Source organism: Eschrichtius robustus, chromosome 1 (genome assembly GCF_028021215.1).
Source record: "Eschrichtius robustus isolate mEscRob2 chromosome 1, mEscRob2.pri, whole genome shotgun sequence".
NCBI lineage: Eukaryota > Metazoa > Chordata > Mammalia > Artiodactyla > Eschrichtiidae > Eschrichtius > Eschrichtius robustus.
Window position 1 is genome coordinate 165,339,739 of NC_090824.1, and position 17,820 is coordinate 165,357,558.

At 38.3% G+C, this 17,820-nt stretch overlaps 1 protein-coding gene across 10 annotated transcripts in view; it reads left to right on the forward strand.

Annotated features, from left to right (window-relative positions):
* Positions 1–17,820, forward strand: part of ADAMTSL3 (ADAMTS like 3) — a 365,276-nt gene that overhangs the window by 239,441 nt on the left and 108,015 nt on the right. For all 10 annotated transcript variants that reach the window (XR_011075723.1, XM_068558758.1, XM_068558696.1 and 7 more), the window contains one exon: positions 5,881–6,170. Coding sequence is in view for 9 of the 10 variants with exons in the window: in XM_068558758.1 (XP_068414859.1) it covers positions 5,881–6,170 (290 nt within the window). In the remaining variant the exon portion in view is untranslated. The remainder of the gene's footprint in view (positions 1–5,880; positions 6,171–17,820) is intronic.

Genomic DNA, 17,820 nt, shown 5'->3' on the forward strand with positions numbered 1-17,820 from the left:
TCTTGGAGGTCTTCCATGGTTCATAAAGGAATTTGGACTTCATCTGGAGGCAGTGAGAGCCATTTAAGGATTTTTAACAAGTGATGTAATCACGATTACATTTTTAGAGAGATCTTTCTGGATGTCTGCAGTTTGTTTCTAATTATTTACTATGATAAATAAAACTGTAGCAAATCTCAAATTTCCCATCTCTTCATCTCTAAATGTCTCCTTAGGACACATTTGCTGGGGTGGAATTTCTGGGCCAGAAGATAGGCACGTTGAAGGCATTTAATTTCTACTGTCAAATTTCCTTTTAAAAATTTAAACAAAAGATACTATAGTGTTCAGGCAGTGCTGAATCTTGTTTTGTTTTTGTTTTTCCCCCATAGTAATTTTAAAAATTAAATTCTCATTAAATTGGAGTGGATCTTTGTGCATTTTTTTCTGGGAGATTATACAGATGGCATACTCTCTAAGACCCTCTATATTTAAGGATGCCTTTCTTATACCCTCAAATGAGCGGGAATATGAGCTCTTGTTTAATAAGCTATCTTCGTTTTTTTTTTTCTTAAAACTGTGGACATATGGCTCTGGATATTGAAAAGGAAATATTTGCACCTAAACTGTCCTTTCTCCTTGTGTTATGAACCATTTTTTTTTTTCTGCTTAGATATAAGATTTTCCCCATATACTTAAAATTAGAGGACTTTTCTAGAATAAGTCCAGGTTCTATTTTCTTTTCAATAATTTTGGTAAACAGTGAGGGCTTTTAGGACATAGATTCAAATCTTTCTTGGGTGCATGAAAGTTTTCTTCTGTTGTACTTGTGCCTCTTTTCTGTTATTTTTCTTATTTATTCTAAAGGTTCACCAACTGTCTGTATTGCATCTCTTCTCTATTTTTAACATGTAATATTTCCCCCCACCTCTTTGTCTTTTTTCCTCCATGTTTTGGAAGCACACCTCCCCTTCAAACAAAAGCACTTGCCCTCCTCATCATTGAATGTATTTCCAACTATTCATTTGGATTTTCTTCTGTCATAGAGCAAACTTAGCATTATTTTTGTATTTTTCAGTCTTTTCTCAACCAAGCCAGAGGTTTTTTTTCCAGCCATGTTTTGACTTCTTAACCCCATCATTTATCTTTTGTTTTGTAGAATGCTTCCTTGAATTTTATTGTCATTAAATTTTAAGGAAATGCTATACATTTCCTTCTGTTTCTGATAATATTTTCCCCCCAATGTGCTTTTCTTTCACTAATACAGGTTACATTCTTCTTCTTTTAGAGTGAATAATTATTTTATCAAGTGGATATTGGTGTTTGTTTATTCGTTTTTGAAATAAGAAAAGTAAATGCCCCCAAATAGTATTGTTGAATTTTCCTGGCATCCTTTTATTGTCATCTTGGATGATCTTAAAATGCATCTCTCACCTATGATACTGCTGAGGCAGGGTAAAATAACGCCAGTAGCTACTTTGTAATCTTTGACAAATTACCCTCAGTTTCCTCATCTGTAAAATGGGAATAATAACAATACTTCCTGATGGGGTTGTTGTTATGAGTAAATGATAAAATATATGTGAAGTACATAGAACAGTATCTTACACGAATAATAATGCAAAGAATGTTAGTTGTCATTTTTTATTGTATTGTAATTATTGAACTTTTCATTCTGACATCTCATTTAATCCTTACCTAACCCCATTAGGTTGGTACCATTACTGTTCCTATTTTACAGAAAATTATGGCCTTTGTATTTGAATAACAGTTTGACTGGACATAATATTCTTGGGACCCAGATTCTCTCTCTCAAAACTTTTGCTCCATCCTTTTCTGGTTTTGAATGTTGTGAGTCTGAAGTCCACCTGACTTTTTATTCTTATAGGGGACTTTTTTTGGTAATGCTTATACAATTCTTTCTTCATCCTCAAAGTTTTACTTTTTTAAGCCAGGTATATTCATCTACACAAACATAGTGCTTTAAGACAACACAAATTTATTATCTCGCAGTTCTGTAGGTCAGAAACCCAATAGATTCAACTGGTTTCTCTGGATCCCGCGTGGCTAAAATCAAGATGTCTGTCAGCCTGAACGCTTCTCTGAAGGCCCTAGGGTGGAATCCACTCCCAGGCTCATTCAGGAAGTTGGCAGAATTCAGGCCCATGCAGTTGCAGAGCTGAAATCTCCATTTCCTTGCTGGCTGTTGGCCAGGAGTTGTTCTCAACTTCTGGAGGCCTCCTACATTCCTCAGCTCCTGGCCTCTTCCATCTTGGAGCCAGCAACAGCGGGTTGAGTACCTCTCATGCTCTGAATCTCTCTTGCCTCTTGTTCTGCTGCATCTCTCTAACTCCAGCCAGAGAATTTTTTCTGTTTTTAAGGACTCATGTGATTAGATTAGGCCCACTAGGATAATCTCCCTATCTTGAGGTCATAACCTTAATCACATCTGCAAAATCCCTTTTGCAATGTAAGGTAACATATTCATAAATTCTAGGAATTAGGGTGTGGACATCTTTTGGGGGGCATTATTCTGCTGAAAGCTCTAGGCTTTTATGTTAATCATTTTTTCATCACTTTTTCCTGGAAGACAGTGTACCTTTCCAAGCTGTATTTTAGGCACATTTTTCGCATATTTTATTTATGAACACTTTTTTTCTGTTTCATGTGTTGAAACCTCTACTTGAAGAATCCAGTTGTCTTCAATATTGGATTATTTAGGTTCTCTCTCATTTTATCTCCAAAAACTGCATTAAAAATCAATTTTAGAGAGGTATAATTTACATACAAAAACTGACTATTCAAAGTGATGAGTTTTAACAGATGTACACAACCATAAAACCCCAGCCCCATTCATGATACAAAACATTCTCATCACCCCAAAAGCTTCCTTTGCAGCCCATCCCTCCTTTCACCCCTCTAATTGCTTTAAAAGCTTCTCTTTCTCTCTCTCTCATCACTGCATTCACTTCCAAGTCTTGCTTCTATGTCATTAATTTGATTTTCAGCCATATTTCTTCTGTTTTTCTTCTTAGTTCTGAATTATTTGTTAGTTTCTAATAATGTTATGTTTCATAGTTTGTTTCTTCAGCTCCATCGTTTTCCATTTTATTCTGTTGTTTTATCATCTTGTGTCTAAGCTCTCATGTTAGTGAATTGCTCTTCTTTTAAGTTCTTCTATTGTGCAAAGACATAGGGAACATGCTCTGTTTCTCTGGTTTTGTTGTGCCCAGACATTGCTTTTCAAATGCTTGTGTGCAGCTGTGCTCCATTCTTTTCTTTAAAATAAATTACTGCGGGAGAGAAACAAAAACAAAACAAGATTCAGAACTGCATGAACACTATACTATCTTTCCTTTAAATAAAAAATAACACATAGAAGAAGATCATGCTAGAAGATGCATACATTTTGGAGTTGCCGTGGCTCCCCATGTCATCTCCCCCAAATCATTCATGGCTAATTTGGACAGCTCTGACATTTGTTTTTTAAGAGGACCCTTAAAAGGATCTTTGAAAACCAACTTGAGGAAATTCCCTGGTGGTACAGTGGTTAGGACTCTGTGCTTTCACTTTTGAGGGCCCGGGTTCTATCCCTGGTCTGGGAACTAAGATCCCACAATCCCCCAAATTTTTTTTAATTAAAAAATTGAACAGAAAAACAACTTGAAAGATCCAGGACACCTAGAAAAATATCAAGTGTAACCATCATTTGCCCTGTTGGGAATTGAGGTGAGCCTTCCTCTCAGGATTCTGAATCTACAAGACACAGGGGTCCAATCTGAATGAAAAAAATCTACTTCCCATTAAAACATAATCCCAAATTTTAAGTTTTTATTACAAAGGCAAAAAGAGAAAAATATTAATGATCATAGAAGTACCGTATTCATATGGTTAGAAAGTTCAAACCTTTTAAAGCTGCAAAACAAAAAGTAAAAGCCTCCCTCTACACACTCCAGTTCCCAACTCTTGCAATTGCTTCCTGAAAAGAGAAATTATATGTAAATCAGCATATATAGACATATAGCTATAAATATATACTATATATATAGTATATACACTATATATGTATATATATGCCCTTTTGTGTATTTAGACAAAAGATCATAGTATATATATCCCATACTTATTTCATTTAACAGTCTTCAAGAGAAGACTGTTCCTTATCAATCACATAGACTCACCTCCTTCTTTTAAATGACCTCATCTTATTACATTGTATGGATGCATCATCTTAAATTTAATCAGTCTCCTCCTTTCCAGTTCTACCGTGGGAAAGCAGCAAGCAAAGAAGAGAGTAAACATGCAAATATTACTCCAATACCACTCCATCCTGAGAAGTTAAGCAAAACCTTTCATGGAAAATGAAGATTAGAGAATAGAGTTTCCCACTAACAATTTTCAACCCAGGAAACAAAATGCAGAAAGGGAGGAGTTATTGATATTCTTTCTTTATTGGGCTCATCTAGAGCAATGGTGTTTCAATTCTGCTGATTCGTATGTGCTATTGTGTACAACTGTAATGAAACCTTATCTAGGGAAAGAAGCTTAGATGACTCTGAGAGACCCTTGTAACCATATCATTCTGAGGTTTTAAACATTAAGCCTTGGAACTGCATTTTAAGCAAACATCTCAGCAGCATTTTCTGAAGTTAGTTAGTACAACATTATCCCATGAATAGAGGCGTATATTCACTTAAATTTAGGAAACGATGCACTTCATATTCCCCTCTTAAATATGTATGGTATGCATTCATATCATAGTTTTTGGGAAAGTTTTGCAGTAAATGAACCTATTCAACCTTATTGAAAGCAAAGTTTCCCAGACTTATTCTATTACAGCACTCTTTCCAGCCTATTACTTGTTAATATGTTATGATGCAAATGTTCCTTCAGAGTATCTTTAAAATATATGTCCCTATTGAATCTATGTTTTAAATTCAGTGCAGGAATCAGTAAACATTTTCTGTAAAGAGCCAGATAATAAATATTTTAGGTTTTGCAGACCAAACAGTCTATATTGCAAATACTCAGCTCTGCCGTGTAACACAAAAGCAGCCATAAACAATGGGTGAACAAGTGACCGTGGCTGTATTCCAATAAATTTTTAATTATGGACACACATTGAATTTTATGTCATTTTCACATGACACAAAATATTATCCTTCTTTTTTTTCCCCCAGCCATTGAAAACTATAAAAATCATTCTTAACAGGTAGGCTGGATTTGACCTTCGTAGGCCTTTGGTCTACAGACCAAAGGGTGACACCCTATGATTTAGTGAATAATGATTCAGGATAAGAAATAAATGCTTTATTCAGTCAGATTGGGCAACACCTGGGATATTTTCAAGAAGATTCAGAAGTTGTGTGTGTTTATATGTTAAATAGAAACGAATATTAAAGCTTCATCCACTCTTCAGAAAGCATTTGTTATCCTACAGTTTAGCTCCTAAATATCGAGACATTTTAATAAAACTCTGCCTGTTAAGAAAGGGTAAGCTCAATAAAGATTTCTTGAATAAATACTGGTGAACATGTCCATATTATAAAAGAAATCAGAGTAGAAATGATCTCTACACAATGGTTTATTTATTACCAGATCTTAAAGAAAACCTTTTAGTGATGATCTGCAAAGGTCAGAGCACAGAATTTGAATTATAAAATGGGTACAAAAGTTCAGTGTATCTCTGGTGCAAATTTCTTTCCGTGGCTGACGGGGTTGGAACATTTGTCAACGACACATTTTTGAGCACCAACAAAAGGACAGCATTCCAAACATATTGAATTCCCTCTGGATGAAGTTACTTTTTTCCTTCATAGAATGCTTGTCACTCCTTTTGTGGCCTCTCTTGAATGATTGCCCGTGTCCTCCCCCCACCCGGGGCTCCCCCGTTTCGCGCAGGTTCATTCCGGAGCCCTGGTCCGCCTGCAGCACCACGTGTGGGCCAGGCGTTCAGGTGCGAGAGGTGAAGTGCCGCGTGCTCCTGACGTTCACGCAGACGGAGACCGAGCTACCCGAGGAAGAGTGTGAAGGCCCCCAGCCGCCCACCGAGCGGCCCTGCCATCTGGAACCCTGTGATGAGAGCGCCATCTCCCGTGAGCTGGCCGCCTCCCAGCAGGAGCAGGACAGTGAGATGACTTACGACTGGGAGTATGCTGGGTTCACCCCTTGCACCGCCACGTGTTTGGGAGGTATGTGATTTTTTGTTTAAGGGACAGTTAGGTCTTGCATTGCGGGTGGTTTGAGAAATCACTAAATCGGTTAAGCCAAATATGCAAATTAGCAGAAGTCAAAAGGAGGTTAAGGTTGAATAATTGAAAACTATGCCTTTTCTTTCTTTCAGTTTTCATCGTGATTATTCTAGAAAGATAAAGGACTAGTGGCACTGTAGCCTGTGCTCCTTGGCCTAAGCATCCGCCTAACTGAGATGGAGCGAGAGGTCACTGATTAATAGAGAATAAATAGGAAAATGCAGAAATGATTAGTTAAGGCAATCTTGCGCATAAAGCAGAATTACAGATTGAGGCAGCCTGGGTTTGCCCTATCTGATGCAACTCTTGGTCAGAAGCCATCCTCAGAAAATATTTAGGTCCATACCTGCACATTGGACCAGAAACCAGTGCAGAGCACACTGATCACCATGATTTACGTGTGTGTACGTGTGGGGTAACACGCATAGCCAGGGGACCCTGTTAGGATTAGGAAGTGGTAATAGAGTCAGGGGACCCCACTGGGGTGGAAGTTGGCCCCAAGGTGCCTTAAGCATTCCAGGATCCAAAAGGGAGTGGATGAGCAGGGGGCGGGAGTCCAGATAGTCATTCTTTCTCTGTTGGAAGGAAAAAGACAGAAATAATCAATGGGAAACCTAGATCCTCTACTAACATGAAAGAGACTCATCTCATCAGGAACCCAGGCCCCTGACGTCCTATCACTGACTCCTGACTGTGCCTTCCTGCCAGCTGTCATGGCTAAAGTTGGGGGCTAGAAATGCTCTGACTTCAGTCCCAGCCAATGGTGGAGAAGATAAGGAAGCTATTGCCTTAGGAGGCAGTTGGCTCAAGAGCAGGCTCCACTCCTCCTGGCGGCCCCGCACCCATTACTAGGAGCTCGCGATCGTGTCTTAGAGCTCATGGACCAGTCATTGTGCCCGAGCCTCTCCTCTTTTGCCCCTCAGGCTTTTGAGTACATTCTCAATCCTTGCCATCCAATCACTGTGACTTCATGGTATCTGTCTTTCTCCTTTCTTGTCTAATCAACCTGTCAACCCACCTATCCTAGACACCAGCCTGTCAATAAACCCAGATGAGGTGGTGTGTGCTTTACCCCCAGGTTTCAGCTAAGCTCCTGCCTTTCGCCTGGAGGTACACATGTGCAAGTTAGGAGAAGAACCCTTATCTGCCTCCAGATTCTCTCTATCTCTTACTTGCTTCTCCCTGGTTCCTAGAAGCCCATCCCAACTAGCCAGGAATTTAACCTGGTTCACTTGGACCCTAAATGTCAGCTGTGTCTCTTCCCTTCCGGGCACGTAAGTCTCAGTTACCTGCACACTGCCACATGTCTGCTGTTGCCCCAAAACCTAACTCCTGCTCCCTCTGGGTTCAGGGTCCTGGACACGTCTTTTCTTATATCTTGGAAACCTTAAGACTGATATGCCCTTGGCAATCTGGGAGCTACTACTTTATTGATGAATCTGGGGAAACCCTCTGGAGATAGTCACTGGGATGCAAAAATGTTCTTCTATTCAATTGCAATTACAGATGTCTGGAACTTTCTACTACATGACTACAAAATGCAGCTATCTCTACCACTTCTGAGCCACTACATTGCTGTATTTTCACCAGAGACTTGGAGCTTTGTCTTTCATTATGAGAGCAGAAGTAAGCCCTGCTATTGCTTGCATACCCCAAAACTACTGTGTTAATCTCAGGCTTTTAAATACTGCCATTGATAGAATTACTGTTGCATCTAGTACTCTGTCATCCTTGACTTCAGTTCTCTTCCTGACTGGGAAGGCCCTCTCCAGATGGGAAAATATGGCTTGTTGGGTCCTTGGAACTCAACAGGCCACTGAGTTGCCCAAGGAAAATTGACCAGGTAAATTCTGATTCAGTTGGGAGAGTCTATTAGACCTCATTTTTGGAGCCTGATGCCAAAATGTTAGGATCTGCTGTGTTCCCAGTGTCCACTAAGAGAGCCCTAGTTTCCACCTCCAGGATGCCTGGACCCCCTGGAATGATTTTCTATTTTTTTGGTAACAACTTTATTAAGATATTAATTCACACACCATACGATTTATATGTTTAAAGTATACAATTTGGTGTTTTTAAGTATATTCCACCAAGTTGTGCAGCCATCATCACAATCAGTTTTAGAACACTTTCCCCCCCAAAAGAACCCCGTATCCTTAAGAAATCACTCCCCATTTTCCCTCAAGCCCCCATTTCCCTGCTAGCAGTAGCCTCTGGCAACTACTAATCTACTTTCTACTTATTCTGGACATTTCATATAAATGGAATCACACAATAAACAATCTTCTGTGACCCCTTTCTTTAATTTAGTGTGTTTTCAGTGTTCATCCATGTTGTAGCGTAAGTCAGTACTTCATTTCTTTTTAGGACTGAATACTATTCCACTGTATGGCTGTATCACATTTATCCATTCATCAGTTAGAATTTGGATTATTCGCATGTCTTTGGTATTATGAAAAATACTGCTCTGAACATTCATGTTCACATTTTTGTATGGACATATGTCTTCATTTCTCTTGGGTATATACTTAGGAGTAATAGCATGACCAGGATCTGTTTAAAACATAAAAGTTTTTGTGAAACTTGACTAATTCAGTTTATCCTTATGGGCACTGTGGACCTTTTGGCCTATTGTGAGGAGAAAAATGCCTTGCACATGTTAGAAATGCATTTCAGTATTCAGATGGTTGATGGGAATGTGTCCATTTGTTTCTGACATCCTCTTGTTTATCTGGAACGCATTTTACAAATTTTAATAGCTCTCAACTTGGTAATCTTTCAACTTTCAGTTAAACAGAATTTAGCCTTGTGAGGGTGCCTTGAGTTGTGTAATTCAGAATTGTATCATTAAGATGAACATTGGATACCCACTAACCCAAATTTTACAGCTGGGGAAGCTGAGGATCAGAGGGCATCACACAGTCCAAAACAGAAAACAAACACCTTAATTGTCGTTCTTTAGAGCGGGTTGATTGAACCGTCAGCGCTTATAATAAGCTTCTTAACTTTGTAAAAAGTAATGTTTTTAATTTCTTGGGTACAAGCTTAAAATTTCCTTTTAAATACATAACTAAATTCTATAAAAACTGGAAAGCTTGGAGGATTATAAAATCCTCTATAAATGCAGGAAACCGGGCACCTGCTCTGCGCTAGACTCCATGCTGTGCACTTGCTTCTGGGCTCAATATCAGGGTATAAAATGAAGGCACAGTCCTTGTCCTGATGGAGTGCAGCTTTTGATTATTTCGGCTTTACTGCCTCTACTGCATTACTTATAGGCAGTGATACTTGCCTCTCTGTGATCCATTTTAATGTGGTTTTAGAGGCTTGGCCTGTACAAGTCCACTTATGTGTGGTTTCGAATGTGGGTTTTTAACCCTCACCCTGGATAATAGGGAGGGTAAGTCTGCAGTGTCTGAAAACCACAGGAAAGTAGAATTTCCACAGGCATATAGTTATTTCTTCAACATTCCTGTTTCTGGTAGAAAAATACGATACGCAAATTATAGATTTCCAAAAAGATAAACTTTCGGTCACATCCTGATATTGTGTATTTGTATATTCTAACTTGTCTTCACATCATACAGGAAATAAAAGTAAATCCGTTTGTTGTCATTACTGATGATTAAGAACGTTTTACAAATCTGCTTTCATACTGGAGTGGCAACAGAGAATTCTTTTTCAATTCCCAAAAGTATGAAGCATGCAGACATATTCAATTTCCATCTTCCAGAGTGTGTGTATGTATGTATGTATGTATACAGCATTGTGTTGTGTGTGTGTGTGTGTGTATGTGTGCGTGTGTACATACATGTACATTCTAGAAGTTATGCTTACCTTTTTAATACCCTCTGGTAAGGTTTTGTAATTTACTACATCATAAACATTCCTCACTAAAGTTTTCTTTGGTATCTTATATAATTTGTTGCATTTATGACCTTTCATTTTCACCCTTGTATTTTCTAAAAGCACAGGCTAGTAGCATACACATGGACTTTGAGGCCTGGCTCCATTTTTGAACCCTAGTTCTGCCACTCCCTTTGGGCTAGTTATTTAAGTTTGTAGAGGTTTATTTTTGTAAAATGAGAAGAGCCATATCTACCTTATTAGGATTAATGAAAGGATTAACTGTGATTCTTTTTTGTTTTTAACATCTTTATTGGAGTATAATTGCTTTACAATGGTGTGTTAGTTTCTGCTTTATAACAAAGTGAATCAGCTATACATATACATATATCCCCATATATTACTCAGCCATAAAAAAGAAATGAAATTAACTGTGATTCTTAAACAAGGTTATGTTGGAGAGATGTTTAATCACAGTGCCTCACACATGGTATATAATAAATGTTGGTGGGATGATTGGTTTATAATATAATAATAATAGGTTATTCATCTTATATTAGAATACTGTTTTTTCCCCTTTTTAAAAAAAAATCTGACTAAACTGCTGAAGCCCTTAATGCATCTAACAGTTTCCTAGTGCATGCTTTTGAATTCTTCAAGTAAATAATCATCTGCAATTAATGATGATTTTTCTCTTTCTATTTCCAGTAGTTATTTATCTTGTTTATGTTTTATATCTTACTGCATTGTCCAGAATTTCAAAAACGATAGTAAATAATGTGGATAATGCCAACTTTGCCTTGGTCTTGACATTAGCAGGAATCTCTCTATTGTTTCATTCAAAAACAACATCCTATAAATATTTAGTGCACGTTTCTTTGTGCCAAGCACTTGCCTAGGTGATAGGGACTCAGTAATTCCTACCTTTGGAACTCAAATCTAGTGAGGGAAATGTGTTACTCACATAATCACACACACACGTATGTAAAGTTACAGCTGGTTATAGCAGCTACAGAAGAAGTATGTGGTGCTATGAAAGCATATAATAGGAGGAATTTGACCTAATTAGGGAAGTCAGGGAAAGCTTCCCTGAGAACAATTACACTCGAACTTAAATCTGAAAGATGAGGAATTAATTAAGCAAAAGAGAGATTAGAGACGGTGGTACAAAGAGAATTTCCAGCAGAAAAAGGATCATGTGGAAGGGCCCTACGTGGCAGGAGGGCACATGAGACATTCCAGGAGCTGAAGAAGTCGGGCACAGCTGGGGTACTGAGAAAGACGGAGTTTAATGTGAGATGATGCTAGAGAGGAATGCAGGGGCCAGACAGTTAAGGCCTTACTGGCCGTGTTGATTTGGGTCTTTATCCCAAGATCAACGAGAAGCCATTCAAGTCATTAAAGTGGGAGTTAATGATCAAATGTTTATTTATTTCAAAAAGGTTAGTCCGGTTGTATTGTAAAAAAGGGATTAGAAGGGTTCATAGCAGATGTAAGAGGGACCATCAAGGAAGCTTTTGCCTGGTCCAGGCAAGAGCTTGGGCTGAAGTGGTGATGATGATGATGGAGATGGAGTGAGCAGGTGACTTTGAGAGATGTTGAGAAGGGAAAAAGTCTGTCAGTGGAGTGGGCCAGTGGGAGTGAGGTGGCAGGTCTGAGTCCTAAGATTCTTTTCAGAGATAATGAGTGCTGACAGGCGGTCCAGTTTGGCAGAAAGAAATCATGATTTCAGTTTGGACATAATGATTTTAAAGTGCCTTTAGACTTCCAAATGGAGATGCTAAAAAGACAGTTGAATGTGTGAATCTGAAGCAAAGTGGCAAGATCTAGTCTGGAAATATACATTTATGAGTCATCTGTGTATGGGGAGAATTGAAGCCAGGGGCATGGATGCAAATCTTCAGGAAGAGAACACCTGTGAGCCGTGGGGAGGGTCTAAGAATGAGCTTTGAGGAAATTCAACATCCGCTGGCTGGGTGGAGGATACTGAGCCACAAAAGTCAATGCAATGAAGAGGTCAGCCACATAGGAGCAAAACCAGGAGGGAGTGGTGTGGTGGGAACCAGAGTTGGCTGCGTTGGGGCCACTGAGAGGTGAAGTGAGGTAAACTGAGAATCAGCACCAGGTCCAGCAAGGGGAAGTCACTGATGACTTAGAGGGTCAGTTCCATGGAGTGGTGGAGATGAAGTGAGACTTGAAAGGATGGAGGAGAGTGATAGGTGATGAAATGGAGATGAATAGATTCGATTTTCTGGTGGCAAAACTTATGATAAAGAAAACACAGAGAGGTAGAAGGCTAGAAGACACAGTGGGTTAAGGGAGAGGTGTGTGTGTGTGCTGTCATTTAATGACAGAGAGCCTTGGGTGCATTTAAAAGGCAAGGAGAGGGGAGATTGACAGTAACACAATCATAGTAGGGGACTTTAACACCCCACTTTCCTCAATGGACAGATCATCCAAAATGAAAATAAATAAGGAAACACAAGCTTTAGATGACACATTAAACAAGATGGACTTAATTGATATTTATAGGACATTCCATCCTAAAACAACAGAATACACTTTCTTCTCAAGTGCTCATGGAACTTTCTCCAGGAGAGATCATATCTTGGGTCACGAATCAAGCCTTGGTAAATTTAAGAAAATTGAAATTGTATCAAGTATCTTTTCTGACCACAGTGCTATGAGACTAGATATCAGTGACAGTAAAAAATCTGTGAAAAATACAAACACATGGAGGCTAAACAATACACTATTAAATAACCAAGAGATCACTGAAGAAATCAAAGAGGAAATCAAAAAATACCTAGAAACAAATGACAATGAAAACACGATGACCCAAAACCTATGGGATGCAGCAAAAGCAGTTCTAAGAGGGAAGTTTATAGCAATACAATCCTACCTTAAGAAACAAAAAAAAATCTCAAGTAAACAACCTAACCTTACACCTAAAGCAATTAGAGAAAGAAGAACAAAACCCCCTCAAAGTTAGCAGAAAGAAAGAAATCATAAAAATCAGAAATAAGTGAAAAAGAAATGAAGGAAACAATAGCAAAGATCAATAAAACTAAAAGGTGGTTCTTTAAGAAGATAAACAAAATTGATAAATCATTAGCCAGACTCATCAAGTAAAAAAGGGAGAAGACTCAAATCAACAGAATTAGAAATGAAAAAGGAGAAGTTGCAACTGACACTGCAGAAATACAAAGCATCATAAGAGACCACTACAAGCAACTATATGCCAATAAAATGGACAACCTGGGAGAAATGGACAAATTCTTAGAAAAGCACAATCTTCTGAGACTGAACCAGGAAGAAATAGAAAATATAAACAGACCAATCACAAGCACTGAAATTGAGGCTGTGATTAAAAATTTTCCAACAAACAAAAAGCCCAGGACCAGATGGCTTCAGAGGCGAATTCTATCAAACATTTAGAGAAGAGCTAACACCTATCCTTCTCCAACTCTTCCAAAGTATAGCAGAGGGAGGAACACTCCCAAACTCATTTTACGAGGCCACCATCACCCTGATACCAAAACCAGACAAAGATGTCACAAAGAAAGAAAACTACAGGCCAATATCACTAATGAACATAGATGCAAAAGTCCTCAACAAAATACTAGCAAACAGAATGCAACAGCACATTAAAAGGATCATACACCATGATCAAGTGGGGTTTATCCCAGGATTACAAGGATTCTTCAGTATACGCAAATCAGTCAATGTGATACACCATATTAACAAATTGAAGGAGAAAAACCATATGATCATCTCAATAGATGCAGAGAAAGCTTTTGACAAGATTCAACGCCCATTTATGATAAAAACCCTCCAGAAAGTAGGCATAGAGGGAACTTACCTCAACATAATAAAGGCCATATATGACAAACCCACAGCCAACATCATTCTCAATGGTGAAAAACTAAACCATTTCCACTAAGATCAGGAATAAGGCAAGGTTGCCCACTCTCACCACTGTTATTCAACATAGTTTTGGAAGTTTTAGCCACAATAAAAGGAATCCAAATCGGAAAAGAAGAAGTAAAACTGTCACTGTTTGCAGATGACATGATACTATACATAGAGAATCCTAAAGATGCTACCAGAAAACTTCTAGAGCTAATCAATGAATTTGGTAAAGTAGCAGGATACAAATTTAATGCACAGAAATCGCTTGCATTCCTATACACTAATGATGAAAAACCTGAAAGAGAAATTAAGGAAACACTCCCATTTACCATTGCAACAAAAATAATAAAATACCTAGGAATAAACCTACCTAAGTAGACAAAAGACCTGTACTCAGAAAACTATAAGGCACTGATGAAAGAAATTATAGATGATACAAACAGATGGAGAGATATACCATGTTCTTGGATTGGAAGAATCAACATTGTGAAAATGACTCTACTACCCAAAACAATCTACAGATTCAGTGCAATCCCTATCAAACTACCAATAGCATTTTTCACAGAACTAGAACAAAAAATATCACAATTTGTATGGAAACACAAAAGACCCCGAATAGCCAAGGCAATCTTGAGAAAGAAAAACAGGGCTGGAGGAATCAGGCTCCCCGACTTCAAACTATACCACAAAGCTACAGTAATCAAGACAGTATGATACTGGCACAAAAACAGAATATGGATCAGTGGAACAGGATAGAAAGCACAAAGATAAACTCACACACGTATGGTCACCTTATCTTTGATAAAGGAGGCAAGAATATACAATGTAGAAAAGACAGCCTCTTCAATACGTGGTGCTGGAAAAACTGGACAGCTACATGTAAAAGAATGAAATTTGAACACTCCCTAACACCATACACAAAAATAAACTCAAAACGGATTAAAGACCCAAATGTAAGGCCAGACACTCTAAAACTCTTAGAGGAAAACATAGGCAGAACATAGGACATAAATCACAGCATGATCCTTTTTGACCCACCTCCTAGAGCAATCGGAATAAAAACAAAAATAAACAAATGGGACCTAATGAAACTTAAAAGCTTTTGCATAGCAGAGGAAACCATAAACAAGACGAAAAGACAACCCTCAGAATGGGAGAAAATATTTGCAAATGAAGCAACTGAGAAAGGATTAATCTCCAAAATATACAAGCAGCTCATGCAGCTCAATATCCAAAAATCAAACAACCCAATCCAAAAATGGGCAGAAGACCTAAATAGACATTTCTCCAAGGCAGATATACAGATTGCCAACAAACATATGAAAGGATGCTCAACATCACTAATCATTAGAGAAATGCAAATCAAAACTACAATGTGTCACCTCACATTGGCCAGAATGGCCATCACCAAAAAATCTACAAACAATTAATGCTGGAGAGGGTGTGGAGAAAAGGGAACCCTCTTGCACTGTTGGTGGGAATGTAAATTGATACAGCCACTATGGAGAACAGTATGGACGTTCCTTAAAAAACTAAACATAGAACTACCATACGATCCAGCAATCCCACTGCTGGGCATATACCCTGATAAAACCGTAGTTCAAAAAGAGTCATGTACCACAGTGTTCATTGCAGCTCTATTTACAATAGCCAGGACATGGAAGCAACCTAAGTGTCCATCGACAGATGAATGGATAAAGAAAATGTGGCATGTGTACAATGGAATATTACTCAGCCATAAAAAGAAACGCAGTTATTTGTAGTGAGGTGGATGGACCTAGAGTCTGTCATACAGAGTGAAGTAAGTCAGAAAGAGAAAAACAAACACTGTATGCTAACACATATATATGGAATATAAAAAAAAAAATGGATCTGAAGAACCTAGGGGCAGGACAGGAATATAGACACAGACGTAGAAAATGGACTTGAGGATATGGGGAGGGGGAAGGGTAAGCTGGGACTAAGTGAGAGAGTGGCATGGACATATACACACTACCAAATGTAAAATAGATAGTGAGAAGCAGCCGCATAGCACAGGGAGATCAGCTTGGTGCTTTGTGACCACCTAGAGGGGTGGGATAGGGAGGGTGGGAGGGAGATGCAAGAGGGAGGGGATATGGGGATATATGTATACATATAGCTGATTCACTTTGTTATACGGCAGAAACTAACACAACATTGTAAAGCAATTATACTCCAATAAAGATGTTAAAAATAAAATAAAATAAAAATACACACACACACAAAAAAGGCAAGGAGAAAGTTCCAGAATGAAAGCAAAAGGCAAAGTATCAACAAATGTCTTAAGATGCAAGGGAGTGAAATTCAAACCCTGGTTGTGGAGCTCAGTCTTAAATAGTTGGAGGAGCAGCTCCTAATGGAAACTGGCAAGGGAAAGGCGAGGATGGATGTGAGGGTAGGTGGGTTTATCTGCTTGATCACAGGAAGTTCCTATCTGGTTGTTTCTGTTTGAGTGTGTGTGAATATTTGTGTGTGAGTGATTTTGTATGTGAATGCCCAGTTGTTTGAGGTCACATGTAGTATTCTTTTATGATACTTTTGACTTGATTACAATGTGCTAGTATTTAATTTAGGGTTTTCCATGCATGTATGAATGATATTGATGCACGTAGGTATCATCTATTGAGCGTGGTGGAGTACAAGAATGCCTTCCTGCAAATGGGAAAGTAGGACTGCAAGCTGATTTGGCCCACTATGGGCTCATTTTAGCATACTTCCCATGGAGATGTGTTCCCGACATGGTACATCAGCAATAGCTGTTTTGTTCTCTCCAAATCCCTTCAAATCATAACAGGCCTCTAGCTGTAGTTTCTTCCAGCTACTCTTGATATAATTGGTCACTTCCTTTCAGGCTCCAGTGATGTTTATGATGCCCTTCATAAGGCCAAATGGCTTTCAACAGTCCTTAATTTTTACCAGCTGTCTCCTCATCTGGCTCCTAAAAAGAACTCACCTATTTGGAGTGCTATAAAACTTGCATTTTCATACCAAAATGGCACTCCTCTGGGTCCATACCATATTATGGTTCTACTTTTTTTCATTACCTGGGAGTTCATAGTAGTATTTATTCTATCATACTGGCTAATCAGCAGAGGGAAAAACCTATGCTAACTGTTCTTTTCAATATGGCCCTAGGCTTGCATCTGTCATATAGCATTGTATAAGGCAACACTATATGAAGTAGATCTGGGTGGTTTTTTTTTCTTTTATAGATTTTTGTCATCAGGTTTGTACTAGTCTTGTGAGATGAATTGGAGTTTTCCATACCTTTCAATAATTTTAAATAGTTCATATCATAGATGCTATCTGTTTAAAAAGTTTGAAAGAATTTGTTCCTACAACTGTCTAAATTCAGTTCTTGCTTTTCCCTCTTGGGGGCAGGATTGAGGGGGGAGCATTGTGGCTGGATCTTTAACATCATTTTCAAGTTTCCCCCCTGCTTATTGTTATATACAAGGTCTTAATTTTAAAGTGAATTTCATAATTTAGATTTTCTTGGAAAAAGTCATCTATTTCATGATATTAAAACCATCATCAAGAGATGTTCATCTAGTCTCAAGTTGCTTTAAGGCTTCCTCTTCTCTTTTTTCTTGTCACAAATAATGTGTAACCTAGTCACTCTTTTTGACCTAGGAGTTTTATAGGAAATGAGTTTTAAAAAATTCTAATGTTTGGATTGGGGGGTGGGTTAATAGTTTATTATTCATTTATAGTTGGACTCTATTATGGTCAAGAATGTTACTTGCATAATTTCTGGCTTTTGGAATTTAGTGCAGTTTTCTTTATAGACTCATATAGGATCAATTTTTGTTAA